Consider the following 24,615-nt stretch of genomic DNA (forward strand, 5'->3'; position numbering starts at 1 on the left):
GTACAGAAATGAATGCCAACCTGTTTTCAGTCATAGCATTTTCAAAATACTTTTGGGCTACCTAAAAGAACTGTTCTATTGTCTTTCTTGTCTGTCTGTCTATCTGCCTGTCTGTTTTTCAGACCAGGCTTTATGTTGTCCAGGCTTGCCTGGAACTTGCTATCTAGCTGAGGACGGTCTTGAATTCCTATTCACCTGTCTCCACTTCCCAAGTGCTAAGACTGCAGGCATGTACCACCACACCTGGTTTCCTTTAGTGGCTTTCTAAATGCCTCCTGGGCTACTATCTAACTATTATTGACATGTAAAATCACCATCACACAGAAATACTTATCAACACTGCATTTACATCTACTATAGTCAAATTTAAATTTATATACATTTTTACTAATTAAACTCCAAAATCCTTTCATTTCTCTGTTTCCCGATCCCATAGAAAATGTACACGTTAGAGCTAGAGAGACTGGTCAGCAGTTAAGAACTGCTGGGTGTTCCTACAGACTTAGTGTTACAGCGATCACTATTTGATTTATACCTCAATGCAACTCTCAACCCTCAACTTCTATTTGCAGTAGATAAAGAGTAACACAGACCTACAAGGCCACAGTGCAGAGAATAAAAGACACACTACCCAGCCATTAGTGGAACATATATAACACATTCCCCTGTCACAGCTCAAGAATCACACTAGAAGAAAGGCTGGAAAGAGTGTAAGAGCTAGAATGACCACAAGGAAACCTCTCCTGGACATATATAGCAAGGTAGCAACTGCACATATGCACTCACAGTGACTGTTACAGCATGCATACAACCTTTAAAAGCCCAAGCTAGACCAAATCCCAGCATGCAGAGGGAAGATGAACATGAAATCTGACCCATACATGTGCAGCAAATAACTGATAGGTGTTGGGAAAGGGAGGCTGAGTTTTCCTAAGAGTATCACCTAGTAAGTTAACTCAAATGCTCAAATGTCATACATCCAAAAGTATCTGGGTAACACGCATTCGTCTTGAAGGGTTTAAATTTAAAAAAGGAAGGAAGTTGATCTAAAAATATGACATACAAAATTTGAAACTCTTAAGAAATTACAAAATAAAAATACACACACCCCCCAAAAAAGGAACAAAAACCAAAAACAGTGCTTAAAGCTCTTCCAGAGGACCCAAATTAAGTTCCCAGCAACCACATCAGATAGCTTACAACCACATATAACTCGAGTTCCTGGAGATCAACCATACACCAAAAGTCGAAATTAGAACAAGGTATGATAACACACACCTTAAGTAGTACTGGGAGGCAGAGAAAGGTGGATGGATCCCTGTAAGTTCAAGGCCAACCTGGTTTACAAAGCAAGTCTCAGGCCAGCCAGAGCTACACGAGAGACCCTGTTTCAAAAATTAAAAAAAAAAAAAAATCAAAGTAAAACTAATGAATAATACAATCTAAATACCAACTTCAAGACTGAATCAAGCCTAGAAATCCATCCTCAGTGGGTAACAGCACACTGCTGTCCAGCAGCTGGACTGGCTTAGCAGCAAGATGATGAGTAAACAAAGTTAGGCTGACAGACAAGAGGAGAAGGGTAGCATCTCATGCAAAACATGCTAAAATTACAAATTTAGTCCATTTTTCTGCTTAAAATATTCATGATGTCAATATATACAGTGGCGGTTGGCTAAAGTTATGAATCTCTGTTCTTCACCATCACCTCCTCCCTCCCTCCTTCCTCTCCCATCTCTTTCACTCACCTTTCTTCATCTAAAATAATAGAACCATCTTCTGCCACTTTTACTCGAGGAACCAGAAGTGGCCCATCATCCACCTCCTCTTCCCCTTCCTCATTATCATTAGCATCTTGAGTGCTCTGATTTTCTTGCCTGCTAAAATGGAAACATAGTTACCTTAGCAACAAAACAGTATTTCCTGAATAGTATGAACTCAAAACAAGTTATTAAAGAAAACAAACATCCACTATTTCAAAATTTCTCTATAACTTGACTGAAAATGCCACATGACACAGTTACTCTGCCAGGCATGGTAAAACACAAGGTAATCTTGGCACTAAAAAGACCAGTGAAGAGAACCAAGAGTTCTAGGTCACTGTGAACTTTACCTTAAGACCCTGACTCAAAATAAATGGATGGATGGATGGATAAATACATTGGGGCGGCAGAGGGGATAAGATTTCTATCTCATTTTATTTGGTAACTTTTTTTTTTTTCGAGACAGGGATTCACTGTTGTAGCCCTGGCTGTCCTGGAACTCTTTCTGTAGACCAGGCTAATCTCAAACTCACTGAGACCTTTCTGCCTTCCTCCTGCCTCAGCATCTTGAGTGCTGGGATTAAAGGCATGCACTACCACCACCTGGCCAATTTGATAACATTTAATAAGGAATCTTACAAAATAACAACATGAAATGTTCACTCTCTTTTAAAATGAACCAACGGTACCAGTCATGTAACTCAGTGGTTTACAGTGCACCTTGGGTTTGAGGCCAATAGTAACAGAAAATAAACATATGCTACCTTTCTACCTTAGTAAAGTATCAGTGAGCCACAGTTACAGCAGAGTCAACAAAACCCTTAACACTTCCTTCCCAACCTTATTTCAGAACAGTCCTATGGGTTAATAGTGTTTTGCTTACCTGAAACAAGAGAACCTTCCCCCTGGACTGCGGAACAGAAAGAACAGCCAAGCAAAATTTTTGTCTATCTTTTTGGAAGCTATTTTATTTTTATTATTTTATGTGTATGGCTTTTTGCCTGTATGTGTAACTGTGCACAGTATGAATGTCTAGAAAAACTGAAGTTTCAGATGGCTGTGAGTTACCACATAGTACTAGCAATCCAACCCAGGTCCTCTTAACCGCTGAACCATCTCTTAACTCATATAGGAACACATGAAAACTGTAGAGTGCAATAATACTGTATGATATTTCAATTGATGAAAACATAGTATGATGTTTAACTTAGGTAAACATTTCTATCTTGTCAGTCTTTTCTCAATGCTTTATGATAAAAACATACAATATCTACTTTTCTAGCTTTCTGAAATATGTATACTAGCATATCTTTTTTTAGTTTTGTCTTATTTTCTTTGATCTATGAGGCAGGCTCTTGCTATGAAGCTCAAAACAGCCTGGTACTCATAACTCAGCTTCTCAATTATTGGGATTACACAGATGCACACCCAGATGCTCTCGGGTAGTCAGTCAGCCACATGTCTCAAAATAAAAGAAAACCTCAATTTGATATCTTTAATTTAAAACTCATTAGTGAGACGGATCAACTGGTAAAGAAAGGCATTTGTTGTCAAGCCTGACATCTGTGTTCAATACATGAAACCCACATATTGGAAGAGAACTGACTTTCAGGCTGTCTGTTTTATGACCCCCCAAAAGCTATGATACTCCCATGTACACCCAGGCATGAGACATGTATATATGTAAATCTAAGTCTTAGTATTAGTCAATTATATATATATATATTACATATATATATATTAACACAAATATTATAGACCTATGTATGTGTTTCTGAGACAAATTGTCCTTATATCGCTTTCGTGTGACAGTTTCCTCAAAATATAACTTTTCTGAGTGAGAAGCTTATTGAATATTCCTACAGAGAAGTCTGTAAAGCTCAGGAACCAACAACTCAAAGACTTCATGAAGTCCCTGAAACTGACCAGATAAATTAAATCTTTCCACCCCAAGCAGTAAAGACTACTACTGAAAGGCAATCTCCAGCCTGATGAACTGCCTCCACGTTCTAAAGAGTGTTAGCTTCCCAGCTTTCCTGAGCCATCGTCCATGCTGGAGTGGCTTTGGTGATTCAGCTGTCTTTTAGACAAGTTATCTTATAAGAAACACCTCACTCATATTCTTGATAATTAACACCCACAAAACTCATTGCTTCACCAGATAGTGATGGTGCACACCTTTAATCCCAGCACTCAGGAGCAGAGGCAGGTCAGTCCTATGAGTTTAATGCTAGCCTGGACCTAGCAAGATACAGGACAACCAGGGCTACACAGAAAAAAAACCCTCTCTTAAAAATTAAAAAGTGCGAGTTGGACTTTGGTGGTATCATTACTGGTGGTTTGTCACCAGTCCTCTATCTGGGGGAAGGAGACATTTATTCACATCTCTCTAAGAATCATGTTACACCTCAGTAGTCAAGATTGACCTTGAACTTGGGATCCTCTTGCTTCAGCTTCTGAGCGCTGAGATTAAACACATGAGTTACTATGCCCAGCTAACGCTTCTCTTCATTTTAAAAGACAGGTTTTCTTATGTAGCCCTGGCCGTCCCAAGGATTTCTATTCTTTTCTTTTCTTTTCTTTTCTTTTCTTTTCTTTTTGAAACAGGGTTTTTCTGTATAGCCTTGGCTGTCCTGGAACTCACTCGGTAGACCAGGCTGGCCTTGAACTCAGAAATCCACCTGCCTCTGCCTCCCAAGTGCTGGTGCGCCACCACTGCCTGGCTTTCTATTCTATTTTTAAGAAGCAATCAAATGTACAGAAAGCTCCATTTGAGGGTTGGGTGTAGGAGGGTGTTCAGTGGATACTGCTCACCCACCAAGTGTGAGGAATGGAGTGTGAATCCTCAAAACTCATGTAAAAGATGGACAGGCCTAGCAGCCAGCACTTGAAAAGCATAGACAAGGGATTTCAGAGGCAAGCTGACTAGACACACAAGACAAAATCAACAGGAGACCTTGCATTATTACATAAAGTGGAACACAACTGAGGAAGACAAACATATATCCTTACAACACACACATGCACACCAAATACACAAACATGCACAGAGAACAGAACAGAAAGAAAGGGTAAAGGAAAGAACCATTAGACTTCATTTTGTACGTGTGTCCAGGGCTGGGTGTCAGTCAGTAGTGGGCACCTTTGTGGGCCCGATTTGGTGCCCAGCAACAACAGGAAAGCACACACTGGTAAGAGAATGACAAGATGCTCACTCTCTTGTTGGGGTGGGAGTCAAGGATTTTTCAGTTTTCTTTTCTTGTTCCACTGAAGAACTGTTAAGTACAAATAAAAGAATCCTTTTTAATAAATTAGTATTTTAGTAATTCTTTTCATAGCTAGAAAAAAAATTCTCTTAGCTTCCATTTTTAATACAATATACTATGGCATTTCATTAATAATGTTCAATAATCATTTTTTTCATTCATGCCCAGCCAGTGAAAATCAGCTCAGTGAAGGCCATGAATGAGATCAATTCCCAGCACAGACCAGCCAAAAACAATAGGGAGAATTTTTCAGTCAAAAACTCATCAAGTACCAATAACCTGCTGGGCCCTAAGTAAGAAATATCCCCCACCCCCAACTCCTTAGTGAAGAGACTGTCGGCCCTGGGACATGAAGCAAGTCAGGTGGCTCATCTCCAGGCCTTCAACGTGGCCAAAGACCTGATGAATGCAAAAGAGGCCCATCCTGAAGAATATGCTAAGGCCCCCACTGCGCCACCAAAAACAGATTTGTAAGATTTCTACCTTCCACCTCAGGGTGACTTTAATTAAAGAATTAAAGCTCTGTTCATGAAGAACTTGATATTCAAACTACACTATTACCAATGAAATAGGGCATAAAAACTATATTCCTTTATATACATTATAGAACATAAGAAATAGAAATTACACTACAGCCCAATAACTACAACAAAAAGAAGCCCCTTTAACTCTTGCAGATAAAGGACATCATTATCATCCCAGAGAGCAGTTACTTGACATAGCATGGCTGTGAGAACCGCAAACAAGAAGGGCGCAGGCTTAGACCCAAATGCACTCACACTCATTTTGTTAGAAACTTTATCTTTAAAGGATAATACAAATGCTATGACTTAATTCAACAAGCTTCTGAACAACATGAAACTGTACTCTAAAAGTGACATACCATTACATACCCAATGAAACAAAGCATAAATGAATGTTACTTACGTCATGGGATTGTTATCTGGAAGGTAATATATGAAGTCTCTCATAGTCATTTTTGAACGATCTGGTGGTCTCTGGCTTTCATTTGCAGCAAATTTGTTTTTCCATTGTTTCTATATACAGAGATTTTATAAACAGAATACTTTCAGACACACTAAACTCAAACATACAACCCAATGTCCTCAAGTGCTTTAACATTATCATTATGGCTAATTTTAAGAAACCTTTTATAACTTTAATATTGTATTATGCAATGATCTTAGTAGCTTTTTTTAATAAAGGAGAACTAGAGACTTTATTAAAGATATTTTCATGTAATGTATTTTTATTTGTGTGTATGAAAACATGTGTGGGCATCGATACGTGTGCCTGTGTACTGCCCCATGGAGGCCAGAAAAGGTCACCGAGTGTCATCTTCTAATTCTCTACTTCCTCCTTTGAGGCAGAGGCTTGCATTGGCTCGAGTGAAAGCCAGGAATCTCTGTGACCCAGGCCCTCTCTAGAGCTGAGCTTCTGGCCATCAATGGAAAGAAAGCACTTGTCACACAGGTGCTAAGATACCAACTCCAGTACTCCAGATGCCAAGCAAGCACTTCAACCACTGAAGCACCTCTCCAGTCCCTTACTTTAATGAAAGAAATATAATATGGGCTTCACAACAAGAGCTAAGAGAGGAGGAGACACTCTGAAGATGGTAAGACATACCTAAGAGAGCACAGGTATGTTTTTCAGAAAAATGAGTCACTCCTAGTGGTTTTTTAAAACCCAGGAAACTAATACTAGACAAAAATCTCACTATATTCCAATTCTGTTTACTGGCGCTAGGAATGTAGCTCAGGACCAGAGCACACGCCTCACATGTATGAGGTCCTCAGGCCCATCCCCAACACTACCAAGACAATGCATTCTACAATTGGCTTAAATAGCTCGCATTTGTTGTACACTGTTTTCTAAATAGTAAGACACGTTAGTTCAAATGTATGAATAATCTTCAAAGCCCTCCAGTGAGGTACTGATATTACTGGTAATATTTTACAAGTAAGGAAAGACAGAGATACAAAAGGACTGAGCTGCCCATCACACTGTTAATAAGGAATGAAGCTTAAGTCTCTAACTCTAAAGCCAGCCTTACTACTGTTCCACTGTACACTGTCATTAATTAAAAAGAACACACACTCCACTACATGTATTCTGTAAGATTTTTGTCACAGTTCAATTTAAAACATTACCAACTCTGTAGAACATGCTGGCCTTGAACTCAGAAATCCGCCTGCCTCTGCCTCCCAAGTGCTGGGATTAAAAGTGTGTGCCACCACTGCCCGGCTGAATAAAATATTTTTAAATGACTATCAAAACAAATGTGGCACAAGATTTGGAAGGCTGGGTCAGGAGAATGCCTGGACTATAGGAAGGCTGGGTCAGGAGGATAGCCAGGACTATAGGAAGGCTGGGTCAGGAGAATGCCTGGACTATAGGAAGGCTGGGTCAGGAGGATAGCCTGAAAAACAGGAAGGCTGGGTCAGGAGGATGGTCTGGACTATAGGAAGGCTGGGTCAGGAGGATAGCCTGGACTATAGGAAGGCTGGGTCAGGAGGATAGCCTGGACTATAGGAAGGCTGGGTCAGGAGGATAGCCTGGACTATAGGAAGACTGGGTCAGGAGGATGGCCTGGACTAGAGTTTACTCACTCACCTTCTCCTTTTTCAGCTCCTCTTTCAGCATCTCTCTCAGTTTGCGGGCTTTATATATTCGGTACCTGTCTGAACATGGCTGTTTCTCTTTAGCTGGAGTAGGGTCTGACTGTGGCACATCTTGATTAACTGTAGATAAGGGGCGATTCTGTGAGGGGGCGCTGCCAGGAGGCTGAACAGGACTAGACGTGCTTGACACTCGCTTTCTTCTCTGTGAAGCAGAGGACAATGTGCTAGACTCGGCAACATTATTCTCATCACCAGTCTTTTCATCGCTATTGGAATTAAAAAGAAAAAGAGACATCATGACTCATCTTTCTTATATACTTGTGTTAAGACAGTAAGGTCTCATGGAACAAAAAGAAAAACAAACAAACAAAAAAAAAACCAGTAACTTTTCAGATTTAGGTTTATTATAACAAAGCTGCAATAAACACTGCTTTAAAACTTTCTCAGCTTTAAGTGGTAGCTCATACTTCCATTCCTAGCACTCTGGAGGCTGAGGTAGACAGATTGCCATGAGTTTGAAGCCAGTCTGGGTTACATAATGAACTCTAACCAGCTTAAGCTACTACCCTACTACCAGGTAAGACTGTCTCAAAACAAACAAAAGGAGACTAGAGAAATGGCTCAGGGCTTAAGTGCGCTTCCACTCTTCCAGATGACCAGTCACTTCCCAGCACTGGCATCAGGTGGCTCCCAAACACCTGGCACTCTGACACTTTTGGCTTCCATGGACACCTGCACACATGTGGCATTCACAGTCACACACACACCACCTTTTTTTAAAAAAGCTAAACAAAATATCAATTTAGTATATGTAAATTCTAAGGAAGACTGTTTTTCTTTTTCAAAAAGTTACTCTTTTTCAAACTTTAGTTCCTAAGCAAAATATGCTGAATTCTCTGAAGTACCAAAAAAACCCAAAAACCCCAAAAAAAAACAAAACTAAGTCACAGGACAAAGCTTAATAAGCCAAGTTTTAATAACTAGATAGCTGAGAGGATTAGATATTTTTTGTTGTTGTTTTGCTAAGTGTCTGTACACTCAATACTCAGGAAGTGGAGGCAGAAGGATCAGAAGTTCAAGACCATCCTCAGCAACACAGTGAGTTTGAAGCTAGCTTAGGCTACATGAGACCCTAGTACAAACAAACAAACAAACAAACCACCCAGTCCCTTTGAATCAAACATTGGCTATGGTACAGATTAGATATAAATTGCTCAGAAATGGAGCTGGAGCCATGACTCAAGGTTAGGAGCACTGGCTGATCTATCAGAAAACTTGGGTTCAATTCCCAGCACCCAGATAACAGCTCACAACTGTCTATAACTCTAGTTCCAGGGGATCCAAAGTCTTCTAGTTAAAAAGTGTTAAGAACAAGCCCAGGGTAGTGATGCACTCCTCTAGTCACAGCACGAGGGACGAAGAGGCAGGACTCTGAGCCCAGCGTGGACTACAAAGAGAGTTCCAGAACAGCCAGAGTTAAACAGAGAAACCCTGTCTAAAAAAAGGAAAGAAAACAAACAGACAAGAAAAGAGAAAGAACAGGAATGTAGCTGAATATATTAACATCTAATTCTAATAATGCACTATACCGTGGTAGGATAACTTGGTTGACAACATTTTTTTAATCACAAGATAATTATAAAAAAGATCTAGAATGCTCTTTACACAAAGAAATAATAAACTTTTAAAGTGATACACCATTACTGTGACACATAGTAAATACATATTGAAATAACACATTTTACTCCATAAATATGTACAATTACTTTGTATCAGTTGAAAATTTAATGTTAAAAGGAAGTACAAGGGGCTAGAGAGATGATTCAGTGGTTAAGAGTGCTGGCTGCTCTTCCTGAGGGCCCAGGTTCAATTCCCAGCACCAACATAGCAGCTCACAACTGTTTATAATTTCACTTCCAGGGACCCAATTCGCTCACACAGACATAAATATAGGCAAAACACCAATGCCCATAAAGTAGTAAAAATAATGATAATAATAATAGATTATTTTAAAAGGAAAATAAATCAATAATTTAAGTCTACTTTTATCATATTTTATCATTAGTTCCATATAAAAAAATAGAAGCTGCTTTAACATATAAAATGATCTCTTCTAAATTCTTTCCCTAAAGCTAAAGATAGATAAAACTCAGTCTACCATGCTCGAGGCCTTGAGGTTCAGACCCTAGCACTCACTCCATTGTAGCTCTTAGACTATAACACATTAATCACTGGCATTTTATGTTAAATGTATACTCTGTTTCCACAACTAGGGAAACAAATGCTTTCATCAAATAAGGAAGAAGGACCAGGGATCCAGTCAAGCTGGTAGAGCCTGGACAGCATGCAGAGCCCTGACATTCATCCCCAGCACTCCATAATCCAGGCATAATGGCACACACCTGTGATCTCAGCATTCAGAAGGTAAAGCAGGAGGATTAGAAACTTAAAGGTGTCTTTTCATGCATAGTGAGTTCTAAGCCAACCTGAACTAGATGAAACTCTAATTTAAACAAAACAAAACAAACAAACAAACAAAAAAAAAAAACTTGCTGGGCCTGGTGGCTCAACTTTTAATGCCAGCACTCATTAAGTGCTGGTAGAGACTTCCAGGCAAGACAGAGCTACATAGTTAAATCTTGTCTCCCCACATCCCAACAGACAAACAAATTATATGTATGTATGTATGTATGTACGTACTCACACATATGATGTACTCTAATTGTCAACTAAAATATTCTAGAGCATGTCTCAGGTCTATGGCCTATGGCAGTTTATAAAATACCAATCATTATGCATTCCTACGTAGTTAATAAAAATTTCCAAACTCTTTGGAGCAGTCACCAATGTTAATATTCTTATTCTAATCAGAAATTTTCAAACAGATCCAAATTAAAAAATGTTGAGATCATGGTGCATTGTTGGAATGTCAAAGTAACACACAGCACCAACTCTTAACAGAAGAAACGTTGTTACAATGCAAACATAATTTGTACCACCTCCCTGTCACTTAATGTAATTACTTACTGGATTTACTGGCTTCTTCCTCTGTATATAATAAAACACTACAATCATCATATTAACCCATCACATCTTTAATGTGCACCATCACCTTTTCTCCATTGTTTTGTTTTTAAGACAGGGTCTCGGCAGGAGAGATGGCTTAGTGGTTAAGAGCACTGACTGCTCTTCCAGAGGTCCTGAGTTCAATTCCCAGCAACCACATGGCGGCTCACAACCATCTGTAATGGGATCCGAGACAAGGTCTCACTATGAAGCTCTGGCTGTCCTAGAATTCAGTATGTAGACCAGGCTGTGCTCTGCCTCCCTACTGCTAGGACTAAAGTTGTGACACTACACCTGCCATCGCTTTTTTAAAACTAGTAACTTTGAGGTAACTATTCTGCCATGTCATGTGCAAGGCAGTTTATATAATCATATCTGATCTCACAATATTGTCCCAAAGGAGGTACTAACTTCATCTAACAGAGGAATAAATTTTCCCTGAGGACAACCTACTTAAGTAGGAGAGTTCTAAATTCAAATGTGATATTTATCGCTAATGCCAGGCGTCTTGATTCGGGAAGCATAGTAACAATAAAGAAGTACACACAAAAACCAAAATAAGTAACCTAAGCTTCTTCCGTTTGACAAATGCTGCAGGTGTGGCTCGGTGGCGGGGCGCTTGCCTAGCACTCGTGAGGCCCTGGGTTCAACCGCATCACCGCGTGGATGGAGGAAAAATTCAGTCAACATTGGTGCTCTCCTTTTAATAATATTCACAAAATGAAAATCCCAAAGTGCTTTCAGTGCAAAGTACTCCGGGGCAATTAATTAAATCTCCAAGTGATGGTGCGTCTATATTCTTGACTTCAAAATTGTTAAGCCTGGGTTTCCATCCCTGTAAGACACTGTCTCCTCGAGAATCTTAAGATCGTGACAGAGTCATAGCAGTCGCAATCTCTGGTCACGGAATAAAACTACAGCTGGAAGTGGTTTGTTGCAGGAGAGGTACTCCGTGGTAAAACCCAACAGCTCGGCTTCATCCAAGACCTTACCTGCTCCCGGGAGTCTGTTTCTCGGGTTCCGCTCTCCCGGAATCCACCGCAGGCACATCTGTGTGCTCCGCTGGCTTCGGAGCAGACTCGGTGGCAGGCTCGGGAGGCCTGGGAGCCTCCGGTACACGCTGGGGATTGGGAGCGGCGGAGCCCCTGGTGCCTACACCAGGCCTGACATTCGGCTTCACGCTAAGGCGTGCCCTGCGGAACATGGCGGAGCCAGGGGGCCGAGAGCGGCGGCTCCACGGCCGCGCTCAGCCCAGAGCCCCGGCCGCTGCCCGAGGGCTGGCACTCTCGTCCTTCCCACACGGCCACAACCACCAGCCCAGCGCTGGCTACCGCAGTTTCGGGCCCCCTCCGCCGCCTCCGCTCTCCCGCCACCGCCTCCTCTTCATGACCCTGCCACACTAAAAGCTAAGTTTCTCCTCCCCGCGTCCCGGCTCGCGAAAGGCGCCGGAAGCCATTGCGTAATCACTCGGCGCCGGTGACTGACGTCAGACTCCGGGCGCCGGGAGCCATAGCAACTGCAACGCTCTGTAGCTTCGGTTACCTGTGAAGCAGATACTTGACTGGAAGACAGATAATTCTTTCTTCTGTAAGACCTCGGAGTTGTTGAAAAGAGAGAGCAGAAGCAGCTGAATCCTCCGACTCAAACTTTTAATTTTTCCCCGTGGTGCTAGGGTTTGAACTCAGGACCCCTGGCATACCCTGCATACCCAGCATGCATGCTGCCACTGAACTGTCATCCCCAACCTACTTAACTGAATCTTCTATGAACCATTAAGGAGTTCTCTAGAAGAGTCAAAGTGTGCAAGAATACAGAACATGGCCGGGCAGTGGTGGCGCACGCCTTTAATCCCAGCACTTGGGAGGCAGAGGCAGGTGGATTTCTGAGTTCGAGGCCAGCCTGGTCTACAGACTGAGTTCCAGGACAGCCAGGGCTACACAGAGAAACCCTGTCTCGAAAAACAAAAAAAAAAAAAAAGAAAAGAAAAGAAAGAATACAGAGCATGGTGGTGCGTGCCTGCAATCCCAGCACTGGGAGAGACTGAAATACAGAGGTCACAAGTTCCAGGCTGTCCTGAACTATCTAGCAAGACTTACCTCAAAAAATACAATAAGATAAAATGGTATGAGAGTAGTACCTTAGCACCAGTGCATCCCCAGAGCATACAGCCTGTTTGTTTTAGGTTTTTGAGACAGGGTCTCTTATAGCTAAGGCTGGCCTTCAACTCTTGATCCTCCTGCCTCCACAGGCTCACTGTTGAGATTACAGTCATTTATGGGCTACAATACCCTACTAGGAAAAAAAAGTTTTAACTATGAGTATGAAGGGATTGAGTTTGTGCGGGTGTCAAGGAGGCCGAAAAGTTACAGGTAATTGTCAGACTGCTGATGTAGGTGCTGGAAATCAAACTAGGGCCCACTGGAAGAGCAGGAAATGTATCTATTGAGCCATCTGTCCAACCCCAACCTCCGCCAATAAATTTTAAATTGAGTAAAAAGAGAAAAGTTGAAATTCTGTATGAAGAAATTACAAAGAGAAGCTGTGAAACCTTCTGAAATCTATGAAAGCGTCTTTATAGGAAAAAGATATCCACCACGATATGGGCTTTTGTACACTTTAAAATAAAAACCATATTGCTTTGTCAAAAATGATTCTACTCTAAATTTCGCACACTAATGTGAGTATTCTTAATCTGCTTCCAGAGATAGCAATGGAGCAATAAATAAGACGTTGTATGTTACAGAGGAGAAATATAAAATAAATGAACAAGATCATTAAGAAGATATTAAATATGATGAGATTTCAAGGGTGATGTAAGAGTCTTGTGGTACTGGCAACTTGAAAAGAAAAATAGGTATCAAATTCCAAACCAGCCTGCGCTACATGAAATCTTTTCAGAGAGGCTCACACACACACACACACACACACACACACACACACAGAGAGAGAGAGAGAGAGAGAGAGAGAGAGAGACAGACAGACAGACAGACAGACAGACAGACAGACACAGACAGACACAGACAGACACAGAGACAGACAGACAGACACAGAGACAGATTGTCTCTGCCATAAAGAAATCCACCTGTCTTTTCCTTCTTAGTGCTGGGATTAAGAGAATGAGTTATCATAAAGGCTTCATAAATCCTTTTGAAAATAGAAAGTTAAAGGCAGATTGGCCTATATGAGACCCTGTCTCAAACACACACACACACACACACACACACACACACACACACACACACACAGATGAAAGAGGGAGGACGACAGGAGGTAAGGAGAGAGAGAGAGAGAGAACACACAAGGGCAGGAAATCTGAGGGGGTGGGAGTGCAGTTCAGTACTGAGCATAAAATAGATGAAGATGCTCAAGAAATCTAAAAATACCAGGAGTAACAGCAGATGCTTGTAATCTCATCATTCCAGAGCCCGAGGCCAAGGCCGAGGCAGGGGAATTACATGAGTTTGAAAACAGCCTGTTAAATAGCCTGTTCCAAGCCAGCTAAACTTACAGATCAAGACTTCATTAATAAATAAGTACTTGAGAAATAATACCATGCTAAAGATACCTGAAGAATCTTGTAGTCACTGCTGGGACATATAGCTTTCTACAGCAAGTTCTTATGCAAGGCCTTTTCATAATCCTGTGTTCCACCTAAGAATCCAAAATGTCACAACTTTGTAGATAAGAAAATCGAAATGATTTAGATTTAGTTCCCTATTAGTAAAGGCATAAAGCAAAAGTTGATTTTATAAACATTTTATTATGTTTTATAGATGTGTTTAGTTTTATATGTATGAGTAAGTTTGCTTCCATGTATGCATGTGTGCCAATCATGTACGTGCCTGGGGGTGGAGGCCTTAGGATGGTGAGAAGGCAGCATCAGATTCCCTGGTACTGAAGTTATGGGTGGTTGTGGGCCACTCTGTAGGTGCTGAATGATAGCAATTGCTCTTTACTGCAGAGTTGTTTCTCCAGCTCTTCCAACAAAGTAACTTTTACTTTTACTTTTACTTAAAGATATCACAAGACAGGTGTTACACAAGTTTGTGGAGTAAGTTGTTAGTGTCATCGGTAATTTTAAAATTCTACAATTTGGAGGCTGGAGAGATGGTTCAGCAGTTAAGCACTTGCTACTCCACCATGAGGACCAGAGTTTGCATCCCAGTATCCATGCCAGGTAGTTCACAAATGCCTCTAAGTCCAGCTCCAGGGGAGACACACACACACACACACACACACACACACACACACATACACACACGATAAACAAGCAAACAATAGTCTAGTTTTCTCTAGTGTTTGCCATGTCCTTCAGGGTCTCTGAAAACAGAGTCAGGATCTCGTTACGTAGTCTTGGCTGTCCTGGAACTCTGCTTGATGTGTAGACTAGGAATTCACCAGGATCTATCTGCCTCTTCCTCTAAAATGAAAGGCGCACTCCTGGTCCTCTGGCAGAAACTCTCAATGTATTCTGTGTGCATGGTGTACGTCCTTGTAACTTGATAACTCAAAAAATATATAATTTCAGACCTACATTCAGTCAGAACACCTATACATGTAAACATAGCTTTTATACATATAAAATTTAATATGTATGTTGTTGCTTTCTTTAAGCACGGGAAAGAGAGTCTCACTGTGCAGCACAAGTTAGCTTCAAATGTGCAGTCCTGTTGCCTCAGTGTCCCAAGTGCTAGGATTGCAGTCATTCTCCACCACACTGGGTTCCTCTTTCTTCTGAATATTTTTTTTAGGTGTTGAGATTCAAATCCCGGGCTTTGCATACTCTAAACAAGTATTACCACTGGGCTGTATTCCTGATCCATACCTGATCATTCACCTCTATGTACAACTGGGCCAGAGAATCTTTCTTCCTCCTTGGGTACTCAAGAAAGGGCTCACGGAATAGCCACAGTTCTGAGCAGGGTAGGGTATGAGGTGAGGAGGGTAAGTGTGCAAGGCTCTCTGAGGAATAAAGAGCAATAAATAATAACATACTGAGTGCTACTGTGTACTGCACTTGACCAAGCATTTCTCTCTTGTGTGCACATATACACGCTTGTGTGTAACTTCATGTGTGCAAGAGAGCATTTGGAGGTATGAGAACCACCTTAGGTGTCACTCTTAGGAGCTGTCCACATTTTATTAGATAAGGGCTCTCACTGGCCCAGACCACACCTAGCAGGCTAGGATGGCTGGGTCCAGAGCCCCAGGGATCCACCTGACTCCGCCTCCCCAGTGCTGGCAGCTACCATATTCATCTTTTAACGTGGGCTCTGCGTCAAGCTCATTCCTCTCACTGTCACCAGACTCACATTAATTCGTTGCGAAGAAAAAAAAAATGGCCTCTTCATTTTAAAGGCAAACAGAATTTATATGATGAAATAATGTATTCTAGTTAACAAGACTAAGTGGTAAAACTAGGCTTTTTTCTTTTTTTCCTTCTTTCCAATCTCCCTTTCCTCTTCTTGTAGGACTGCACTTTCAATCCAGTCATTCCGTCTCTTGATGCTTTTTCTCTAAACTAGTTGACTCTATACATTAAGAATTGTAAAGGTCACGTTAACACGTACAGTTGGGGTACATCATAGCATCATCTATACTTTTGCATGTTTTAAAAATAGTCCACAATAAAACTTGAAAAAAATACCCAGGCAAATTCGGTGTCCAGACTGTACGTCTAACACAGACTATCTCAGTTTGTAATAATGGACAGGTAAGAAAGTAAGTCTCAGCTCAAGAAATGGAATCCAGGGAGGGGATGGAACTCAGGGTGTCACCTCTCATGATAGGCAAGAGTCCCCCTACCCCATGAGCCACACCCCTCAGCCTTATGCAAGCATTTTCAATTGTTTCAGCTCTTGTGTAGGTTATAAAGCCATTCTGGGCTATTGTGGATCCTATCCAACCACAGAGCCTGAGTTTAAAACTAAAGTTCTGCCCATCCAGAGGGCACCGGGAGAAAAGTGCAATGAACAGGCTTGGAGCCCGCGTAAAACCCACTCTTCCTTCCTTGTTAGGTCATTTCTGCCAGATAAGGAATGTAAAGCCCACCTTCAGGGTGGTTGGTTGCTAGGTAAGGAGGGTTCAGTCACCTTCCTATCCTGTCCGTCTCTGGGATACTTTTTCTTGGGAGGAGGGAGTAACAGAGATGCTGTGGGGCAGGGGTGGGGTGTGTGTGTGTGTGTTTGTCTGTGCGTGCGTATGTCTGTGTGTCTGTGAAAGTTAAGCATAGTGTTCCCTGCTTGTTACTAAAACCGCGTGGCTCAGCGTCCAGGAGCGCGCGCGCACGCGCGGACGCCTCGCTGACACCGGACGCGCTTTTCCGCCGCAGCCAACGGCGCTCGGAGCCTCGGGGCGGCAGGGCGCGGTCGCTCCTCCTTGAGCGGTCAGGGGCGCGCACGCGCAGAGGCTCACCGGCCACGCCGCGGCTGTTGTGGGTCGGTGGGCGGGGCGGCTGGTTGACAGAGCGAGGCGTCGGCACACCGAGGGCCCTCGCGGGGCTCAGCCTTCCTCAGCGCCGGGCGGCGACGGCTGCCGAGCGTGCAAGCCGCCGTTGCTTCTCCAGGTCGCTGTCTTCCAGTCTCTGGCCGGTGGTCAGCATGGCCCGTGAGTGTGCGGGCCGTTGGAAAGACGCGGGGGTCTTAGGGAGGGACGGCGCGGAGCGGCCGGGGAGGATCGGGAGCTGGCTGGGGAGGACGGAGGGACACACACGCCACTCGGCGGTGCAGAGGGCGGGACGCCGACTCCGGGTGGGACCCGTGCCCGCCTCCCTGGTGCGGGTGTGCGTGAGGACCGCACCCACCGGGAGCGTGTGCGGCTGCCCAGCGGGACCAGTCCGCCTAGTGGTAGCGGGCGCCTGAGGTCTGAAAGCCCAGGGTGCCCTCCAGCTCTTTTGTCCTCGAAGGTGACTGAGCTCAGCCTCCACTGGCTTTAACAGGCAAACTGATGGGGGCTGGATCTTCACACACCTAGGAAAGCCAGAACTTATTTTTGAGTGGGGCCTGTGTACATAACCACTGGGATGGAGATGATGTATATGTATAAAATCTAATTTTAATTTTGGTTTTCGAGAAAGATTTTGTTGTGTACCCCTGGCTGTCCTGGAACTCAGTCTGTAGACCAGGCTGGCCTCAAATTTCGAGATCTGCCTGCCTCTGCCTCCCTAGTGCTAGGCTTAAAGGCGGCTAGTTAACACCCATGCTGATGTGATAATATACTTAAGTTCTTGAGTGTTTCTGCCTAAGCTTCCCCCTTGTCAATCTGGGAATAACTAAAAGATACTCTGCTTTCTTACTGATAAAAATAAAACTTTAAGGCTCATATAAATAAGGACTCTCTAATATTAATTACTCATAATTTTGAGGATGGGAAAAGAGCATGCCTGTTTATCATTGTAGGTGGAAATCAAAGAGAAATTGCCCGACAGAAAAATATGAAAAAGACCCAGGAAATTAGCAAAGGAAAAAGAAAAGAGGATAGCTTGACTGCCTCTCAGAGAAAGCAGAGGTGAGTAGTGCTAATAGAATGTTCAAGTGAGTGGCAGAGTGACTGCCTTATTTTCAGAATGAATGAAGAACATGTTTAAACCCTTCCTAGAACTGAGCCTCGCCTACAGTTAAGGGTTAACACTGTGTGTCTGTGTAGCTCTAAGTACACTGAAACCATGCACTGTAGTTATTGTCCCAACCTGTGGATGAAGAATGTCAAGCCCTGGAGTTATCATGTTTGCAGAGAATCTCTTACAGCAACTATAAACCATGAGATCGTCTTTGTAGAAAATAACAAGCAACCACCATTATGTTAACACTGTTTTGTGAATGGGATACAATGTTTCCAAAACTGACAGCTTGCCCCCAACGTCTTAATTAAAGAGATCAGTGTCAAAAATAAAGTGTGGGCTTCTGTAGTCTATTGGGGATGGAGAAAATGTTTGGACACTGGATTCATATAAGACTTTATGCTACTCAGAGGCCAGCATAGGCTAAAGAGAACTACAGACACAGCTTGTCTTTAAAAAGCGGGGAGATGCGCCCTGAGGATGTAGCTCAGCAGTAGAGAACACTTCCCTAACGTCTGTAGGGCCTTGAGGTTTATTCCTAGCACTTCAGAAGACTTTGTATGGCAAGTAACTGCCACAGACATACCTTAATGCCCTGGGCAGTGTTAATCTGTTGTCATCATGGGACTCAGGGCAGGTGCAAGAGAATCAGGAGTTTGAGGCCAGCCTGGACTACATGACAAGATACTGTCTCAAAGAAAGATAAATGCTTTAACATTTTTTTTTTACATTCAGTGTGTGTATCTGTGTATCTATACCTCACATTCTGGGGTTTTAACCAAGGACCTTTTAACCCTATCACGGATCTACACAGGACTTTTAACCCTATCAACCACTGACCTACACATACTCCATATCCTAAAGTGAGATTTCATTGTTCATACAGGACTTGGAGGTTTGGTGTGCTTCAGTGTGGCTTGTTACTGCTCTCAATCCTTTACATGGGCATCACCTTAGAATCTCTGATGACTACTAAAGCCAGTACTCTAAATCCTGTTGTAATTTAATTGTTTTGAGATGAGACTTGGCATTGAAAATACAAACACATTGACCTGGTTTCAATCCCAGCACTGCAAAAAGATCGGGAGCAACACAAGCTTGTAATCTCGGAACTTGAGAGATGGAAGCAGAAGAATCAGAAGTCATGCTCAGTCCATATCAAGTTCAAGTTTAAGGACAACCGACCTCGGGATAACTTCTGTGCTTATAGGAGCATGCTAGGGGTGAAGGTGAAACACATCATTTGGTACAGCCTTCGTCTAACATACATAGGCTCTGAACTTGGTCCCTTCTGTCTCTCTCTCTCTCTCCTACAAAGCATACTAAATAAATTATAACTATCTGTGTATGTTAAACCATAGTTGAGACATCTTCATCAATGAGATCAAATCCTGAATATAGGAGGCATGCAGGTCCTTGTGCTCACAGATGAGCAACGGGGAAACTGGGAATGTTAAACACACAGGGTTGTCTTGTCAAAGGAAGAGATGCATAAATAATTTTGCACTCACAAGGCTGAGATTGGACTGGTGACCTTTATGCTATCTGTGTGGCCAGGACACAGTGCCTCCCTCAGACCCTTATCACGAGCTTGTTTGTCTTGAGCCAGTTTCCTAGGTTAATCTATATTAACCTATCTTTATGGGAAATGTCATTTGCACTTTCCTAAGAGTTTTAATGTACTCAGCTCTTAAGCTTTGTTGTGTACACAGGACTGAGTTAATTATCACCAGGAAACTTTTTTCCAGATTGCGCTTACTTAAATATGCCTAAAATGAACTACCCAGCTGTAGATTCTCAGTTGGAACCAACACTGGCTTCTTTATCTCACAGAGTTGTTACTTTGCTCACTTTGGTGGTCACAGAAACCTCCACACCTTAAGTCTCACTTTCTTTTCCCTGATGATAGTTACTGTGTGTGTGTGTGTGTGTGTGTGTGTGTGTGTGTGTGTGTGTGCTTCAAGTAATTATGAGTGCACACACATGTGTGAGTGAATATAGAGGCCACTTAGCCATTAGTCACCACATCTGTCTTGTAGCTCTGAACTTGGGTACTATTACTGATGTCATACAGCAAATACTGCAGAACTTGATTTTCCTCTGTAGATTTTTTCTTCATTTTTTTCTATTGTGTTTATAGAACTATCTTATTATGGAAGTGGCCAATACTGAACTAAAATCTAATTATAAATTTAGGTGTTAGCATAGGAAAGACCCCTGATTTTGAAATGGCCAGACCTACCTTGGTATTTGTGAGACTTAAGGCAAATTATTTACTTTTGTATCTGTTTTTATGTAAAAATTTTAAAATTGTTTTTATTTTATGTGTTATTAGGTCCACTGGAACTCAAGTTACAGACAGTTGTGAACCACTATGTGGTTTCTGGGAATTGAACTCAGATCTGCTGCAAGAACAAGAAGTGCTCTTAACTGCTGAGCCATCTTGTCCCTTTTTGTTTCTTTTTGTTTTTTAATATGAAACACAATAATAATAGCTGAAGAATTTAAGCAAAAACAAAAAACAAAACCAGCAGGGCTTTGCACATAGAGGGTAGCTTTGGTTTGGTTTGATTTCTCTTTGATTTTTGAGACAAGGCCTCTCACTGTATCTCAAGCTTGACTGGAACTCAGTATGTAGACCAGAAGGTCTGGGCCTATGAGTGAATTCTCATGTTTACCAGCTTTTGTTATGCAAATTTTGCTCATTGATTTAAAACTATTTGTTAAATAAAATAGCTACAGCCAATTGTTGGAAGGAGTAGAGGTAAGTGGGTTTTCAGCTCGATGGTTAAGGTTGTCAGAAGTTGGACAAGAGGAAGAATGAGGAGAGAGGAGATGTACCATTAGCACATGGCCAGGAGAAAGAGCGAGTACCTAGGGTACACTGCTGAGGAGGTAGCCAGGACAGCAGTTAGAAAAGTAGAAAAAGTGCAGTGGTGGTGCACGCCTTTAATCCCAGCACTTGAGAGGCAGAGGCAGGCGGATTTCTGAGTTCGAGGCCAGCCTGGTCTACACAGTGAGTTCCAGGACAGCCAGGGCTATACAGAGAAACCCTGCCTCGAAAAACCAAAATAAGAAAAAGAAAAGTGATTAGGGGTGACATCCCCAGTAATTGTCAAAGCCAAGTAAAATAACATAGTCTGAGTCTCACTTATTTGTAAGCTAGTCGGGAATAAGTTTAAATTGGTTAAACTATATTATGGTGCCTAACATGGGACATAGAACCAAGCTATCTGAGATAAATTACCAGATAGAGAGGCAGAGGTCTCCCCCAAAACACAGCTTTGAAGCTCCAGCAGAGCCAAAACCAGACACTACTTGGGACCAGCCCAGTACAGCACCGGGAAAGGTGTGGTACTCCCTAAGGCTACATAATCCAGTACATCAAAGCCCACTCTACTGAGAGCTTCCAGGAAGCTGCTTCCCAGCTCAAGGCACAAGGCACAGTTGCATGCTGGGACACAGCTCTAAACATAGAGCCTGGTTTGACCCCACCTATCTAGGCAGGACACTGAGCAGCCAAGCTCCACTCTCCTAGTTACCTACACTGCAGCGGTTGAAGCTTAGAATTGGTACACAGGCTGCTGGTTGCAGTTCCGGCCCATGACCTGAGCCAGCCACACCAGGGGCTTGGAGCTGGACTCATGCAATTTTTTCCAATAGAAAAAAGGTCGCCAGGCGGTGGTGGCGCATGCCTTTAATCCCAGCACTTGGGAGGCAGAGGCAGGTGGATTTCTGAGTTCGAGGCCAGCCTGGTCTACAGAGTGAGTTCCAGGACAGCCATGGCTACACAGAGAAACCCTGTCTCGAAAAACCAAAAAAAAAAAAAAAAAAAAAAAAAGAAAAGAAAAGAAAAAAGGTCACAATAGGAGACAAAGAACAACACCCAGCTTGCGAACACAAAAGCCACTGGGGTTTTTGTTTTGTTTTGTTTTGTTTTGTTTTCCACAGTCCTCATATGAATAAAAGGATCAGAAACTACTGCAATGTCCTGAAAGGAACAACAGAGGAAGACAAAGGCACAGAAAACCCCAAATCAGATAATGGGGTTGGAAGTTGATATTTTGGAGAGAAATAGACATATAAAGATGATAAAAACAATAAAGACTTTTGACTTGAAGTAACAATATTCTGAACAGTTCAAAATAGTCGCTACCTAGAATTGGTAGTACTCCTGGGGGAACAACCACACTCAACTGAGGATGCTGAGTACATACCTATGCAGTATATTTTAAAAATAAGGAGTCCATCTATGAATGAAGCCCTGGATTTGATGTCTAGTGTCATTAACTATTATTTTTTCTGTTTTGTGGGTCTTTTAAAGGAAGAGGATGTATAAGTACTCATGTGTCCCACGTTAGCCCGGAACTTCCTGTGTAGTAGTCAGACCTTAAACTTCTGATCATCCTGCTTCTGCCTCCTAAGTGCTTGGGTTATGGGAGTGCACCACCACACTCAGCAACCACTAAATATTTAAAAAGCATTTAAAAGTGTATGTGTAAGTATGGGTTGTACTAACTTAGTCATGGATCACCTAGCTTGGGTAGTTTGGCTGTAGTTCATAATTACATGACACATGAAGATTCAACTAGGGTAAAGAAAGTTCTTCAAATACTGCATATTTTAAGCTTTGATTATTTGATTTGGGGCTTTTAAAAACCTGGATTGTTGAAGTTCCAGTACTCAGGAAATGGAGGCAAGAGGATCAAGAGCTCAAAGTCTGGGCTGTGTGTCAGCTTAAAGACCATCCCTGGCTACATGACTTATAATACTGATATCGTAGTCCTAGGTGTATAGGAAACTTCCTGTATGCACAGAGGCACTGGCAGGTGGATTTCCGTGAGTTGAAGGCTAGTCTGGTCTACATAGTGAATGCAAGGGCAGCCACGGCTACACAGACTCCCTTTCATTTCACCAAATGAAAGAGCTTTGAGATTATGTGCCCAAGGCCATCATAACAATAGCATGATGTTCAAAGGTCTGATTGGAATGCTTTTTCAGTCTTTGTTTTTCTATTTGTCTACATCCATAAAAATGGAAAGGCATGAATGTTTGTCTTCTTTGAATGTACCAAAGGGTTATATATAGGAAACAGCAAGAGCATTAAGTCAGTTTTCCTGTAAAAACTTGATACCCTTTCTTTATTTCAGGGATTCAGAGATCATGCAACAAAAGCAGAAGGTAGCCAATGAGAAGAAGTCTATGCAGACAAGAGAAAAATGATGACTGGCTCTATGGAAAACCTGGGTGCTATTGCCAATGGGTGCATCATACACTCTAAGAACAAAATTTCACAGAGTGACTAATCATTACATGTGTTATAAGTTGTCCTTATAAAACTATTTTAAACTTTACTTTTCAGCCTTGCTTAATGTGATGTTTTAAGACCATTCATCAAAGAATAAAGAACTGACCATGCATGTAACATTGGTGAATATTATTTTTATCAAAGAGAACATGTATGTAATTTATTAAATAGGTAATATAGTACTTACATTTGCATTGCTAGGACCACAGTTCTTAACAAGGATAAGTTGAGGGAGGAGTAAATAGTCTCATGGTTTTAGAGGATTTCACTCCTTCATAGAAAGGAGAGGAGCAGAGCAGCTTGGTTCATGGTAGTAGGAGCACATCCTCCTGTTCACATCGCATCAGGAATTCACACTTGGACAGGAACCCGGTTAACATTCAAAGTCCTATCCCTAATGAACTACTTCTTCCAGTAGGGCCCATCTCCTAAAGGTACTACAGCCTCCCAAAACAAGACCGCCAGCTGAGGAACAAGCATTCAAACTATGAACTCTGTGAGATACTAGAGATGCAAGTGACAATGAGGAAATGTGATTCAGAAATAGGATCTCTTTTATAAATCAGGAATTTTGGTCCATATACTTCCTTAAGTAATTGATTTTGTTTTTGTTGTTTTCTGAAACAATCTCATTCTGTAGCCCAGACTAGTCTTAAAACACCAACAATCCTCCTGCCTTGGACTTGTGAGTTCTAAGATCATAAGACCACAGTGCTAGCCTTATTTTTGTTTGTTTGTTTTTCGAGACAGGGTCAGTGCTAGCCTTAAAGATCTTTAGGTTTCTGTTATAAATTTTCTTATACTTAGGGGCGTCATTGCTCACCTTTTCCCATGTGGCTTCTGGGAATTGAACTCCAGCAGAGCCTGGTGCCAAGTGCCTCTATCAACTAGGCCGTCTCACTGCCCACCCTTAACAATTGAGCGAGACTCATATCAAGACACTCAGAATATAACATTCACTTAAAAAACTTCATAGTCTTAAGTCTACTTAAGAAATTGTTTACTCCACTCAATTCTACTCTTGCTGAGT

At 42.1% G+C, this 24,615-nt stretch overlaps 2 protein-coding genes across 5 annotated transcripts in view; one reads left to right on the plus strand and one right to left on the minus strand.

Annotated features, from left to right (window-relative positions):
* Bdp1 (BDP1 general transcription factor IIIB subunit) overlaps window positions 1–12,166 on the minus strand; it is a 92,817-nt gene extending 80,651 nt beyond the window's left edge. For 2 of the 4 annotated variants that reach the window (XM_076927281.1, XM_076927279.1), the window contains exons 1-5: window positions 11,712–12,166; window positions 7,646–7,919; window positions 5,957–6,066; window positions 4,979–5,038; window positions 1,749–1,877 (exon numbers count right to left, since the gene is read on the minus strand). In XM_076927281.1, coding sequence (XP_076783396.1) covers window positions 1,749–1,877; window positions 4,979–5,038; window positions 5,957–6,066; window positions 7,646–7,919; window positions 11,712–11,923 — 785 coding nt within the window. In that variant the 5' untranslated portion in view covers window positions 11,924–12,166. Of the gene's footprint in view, window positions 1–1,748; window positions 1,881–4,978; window positions 5,039–5,956; window positions 6,067–7,645; window positions 7,920–11,711 lie in introns of all 4 variants that reach the window. The other 2 variants (XM_076927280.1, XM_076927278.1) reach the window with 1 other exon arrangement.
* A 4,258-nt stretch (window positions 12,167–16,424) lies between these two features.
* LOC143440250 (uncharacterized) lies at window positions 16,425–23,702 on the plus strand. The gene is made up of 5 exons (XM_076926952.1): window positions 16,425–16,432; window positions 16,737–16,792; window positions 16,987–17,325; window positions 18,117–18,225; window positions 23,428–23,702. Exons 1-5 carry the CDS (start codon window positions 16,425–16,427, stop codon window positions 23,498–23,500), a joined length of 585 nt encoding a protein of 194 aa, XP_076783067.1. The 3' UTR covers window positions 23,501–23,702.
* The last annotated feature ends 913 nt before the right edge of the window (window positions 23,703–24,615 follow it).

This window comes from Arvicanthis niloticus, chromosome 29 (genome assembly GCF_011762505.2).
Source record: "Arvicanthis niloticus isolate mArvNil1 chromosome 29, mArvNil1.pat.X, whole genome shotgun sequence".
NCBI classification, from domain to species: Eukaryota; Metazoa; Chordata; class Mammalia; order Rodentia; family Muridae; genus Arvicanthis; species Arvicanthis niloticus.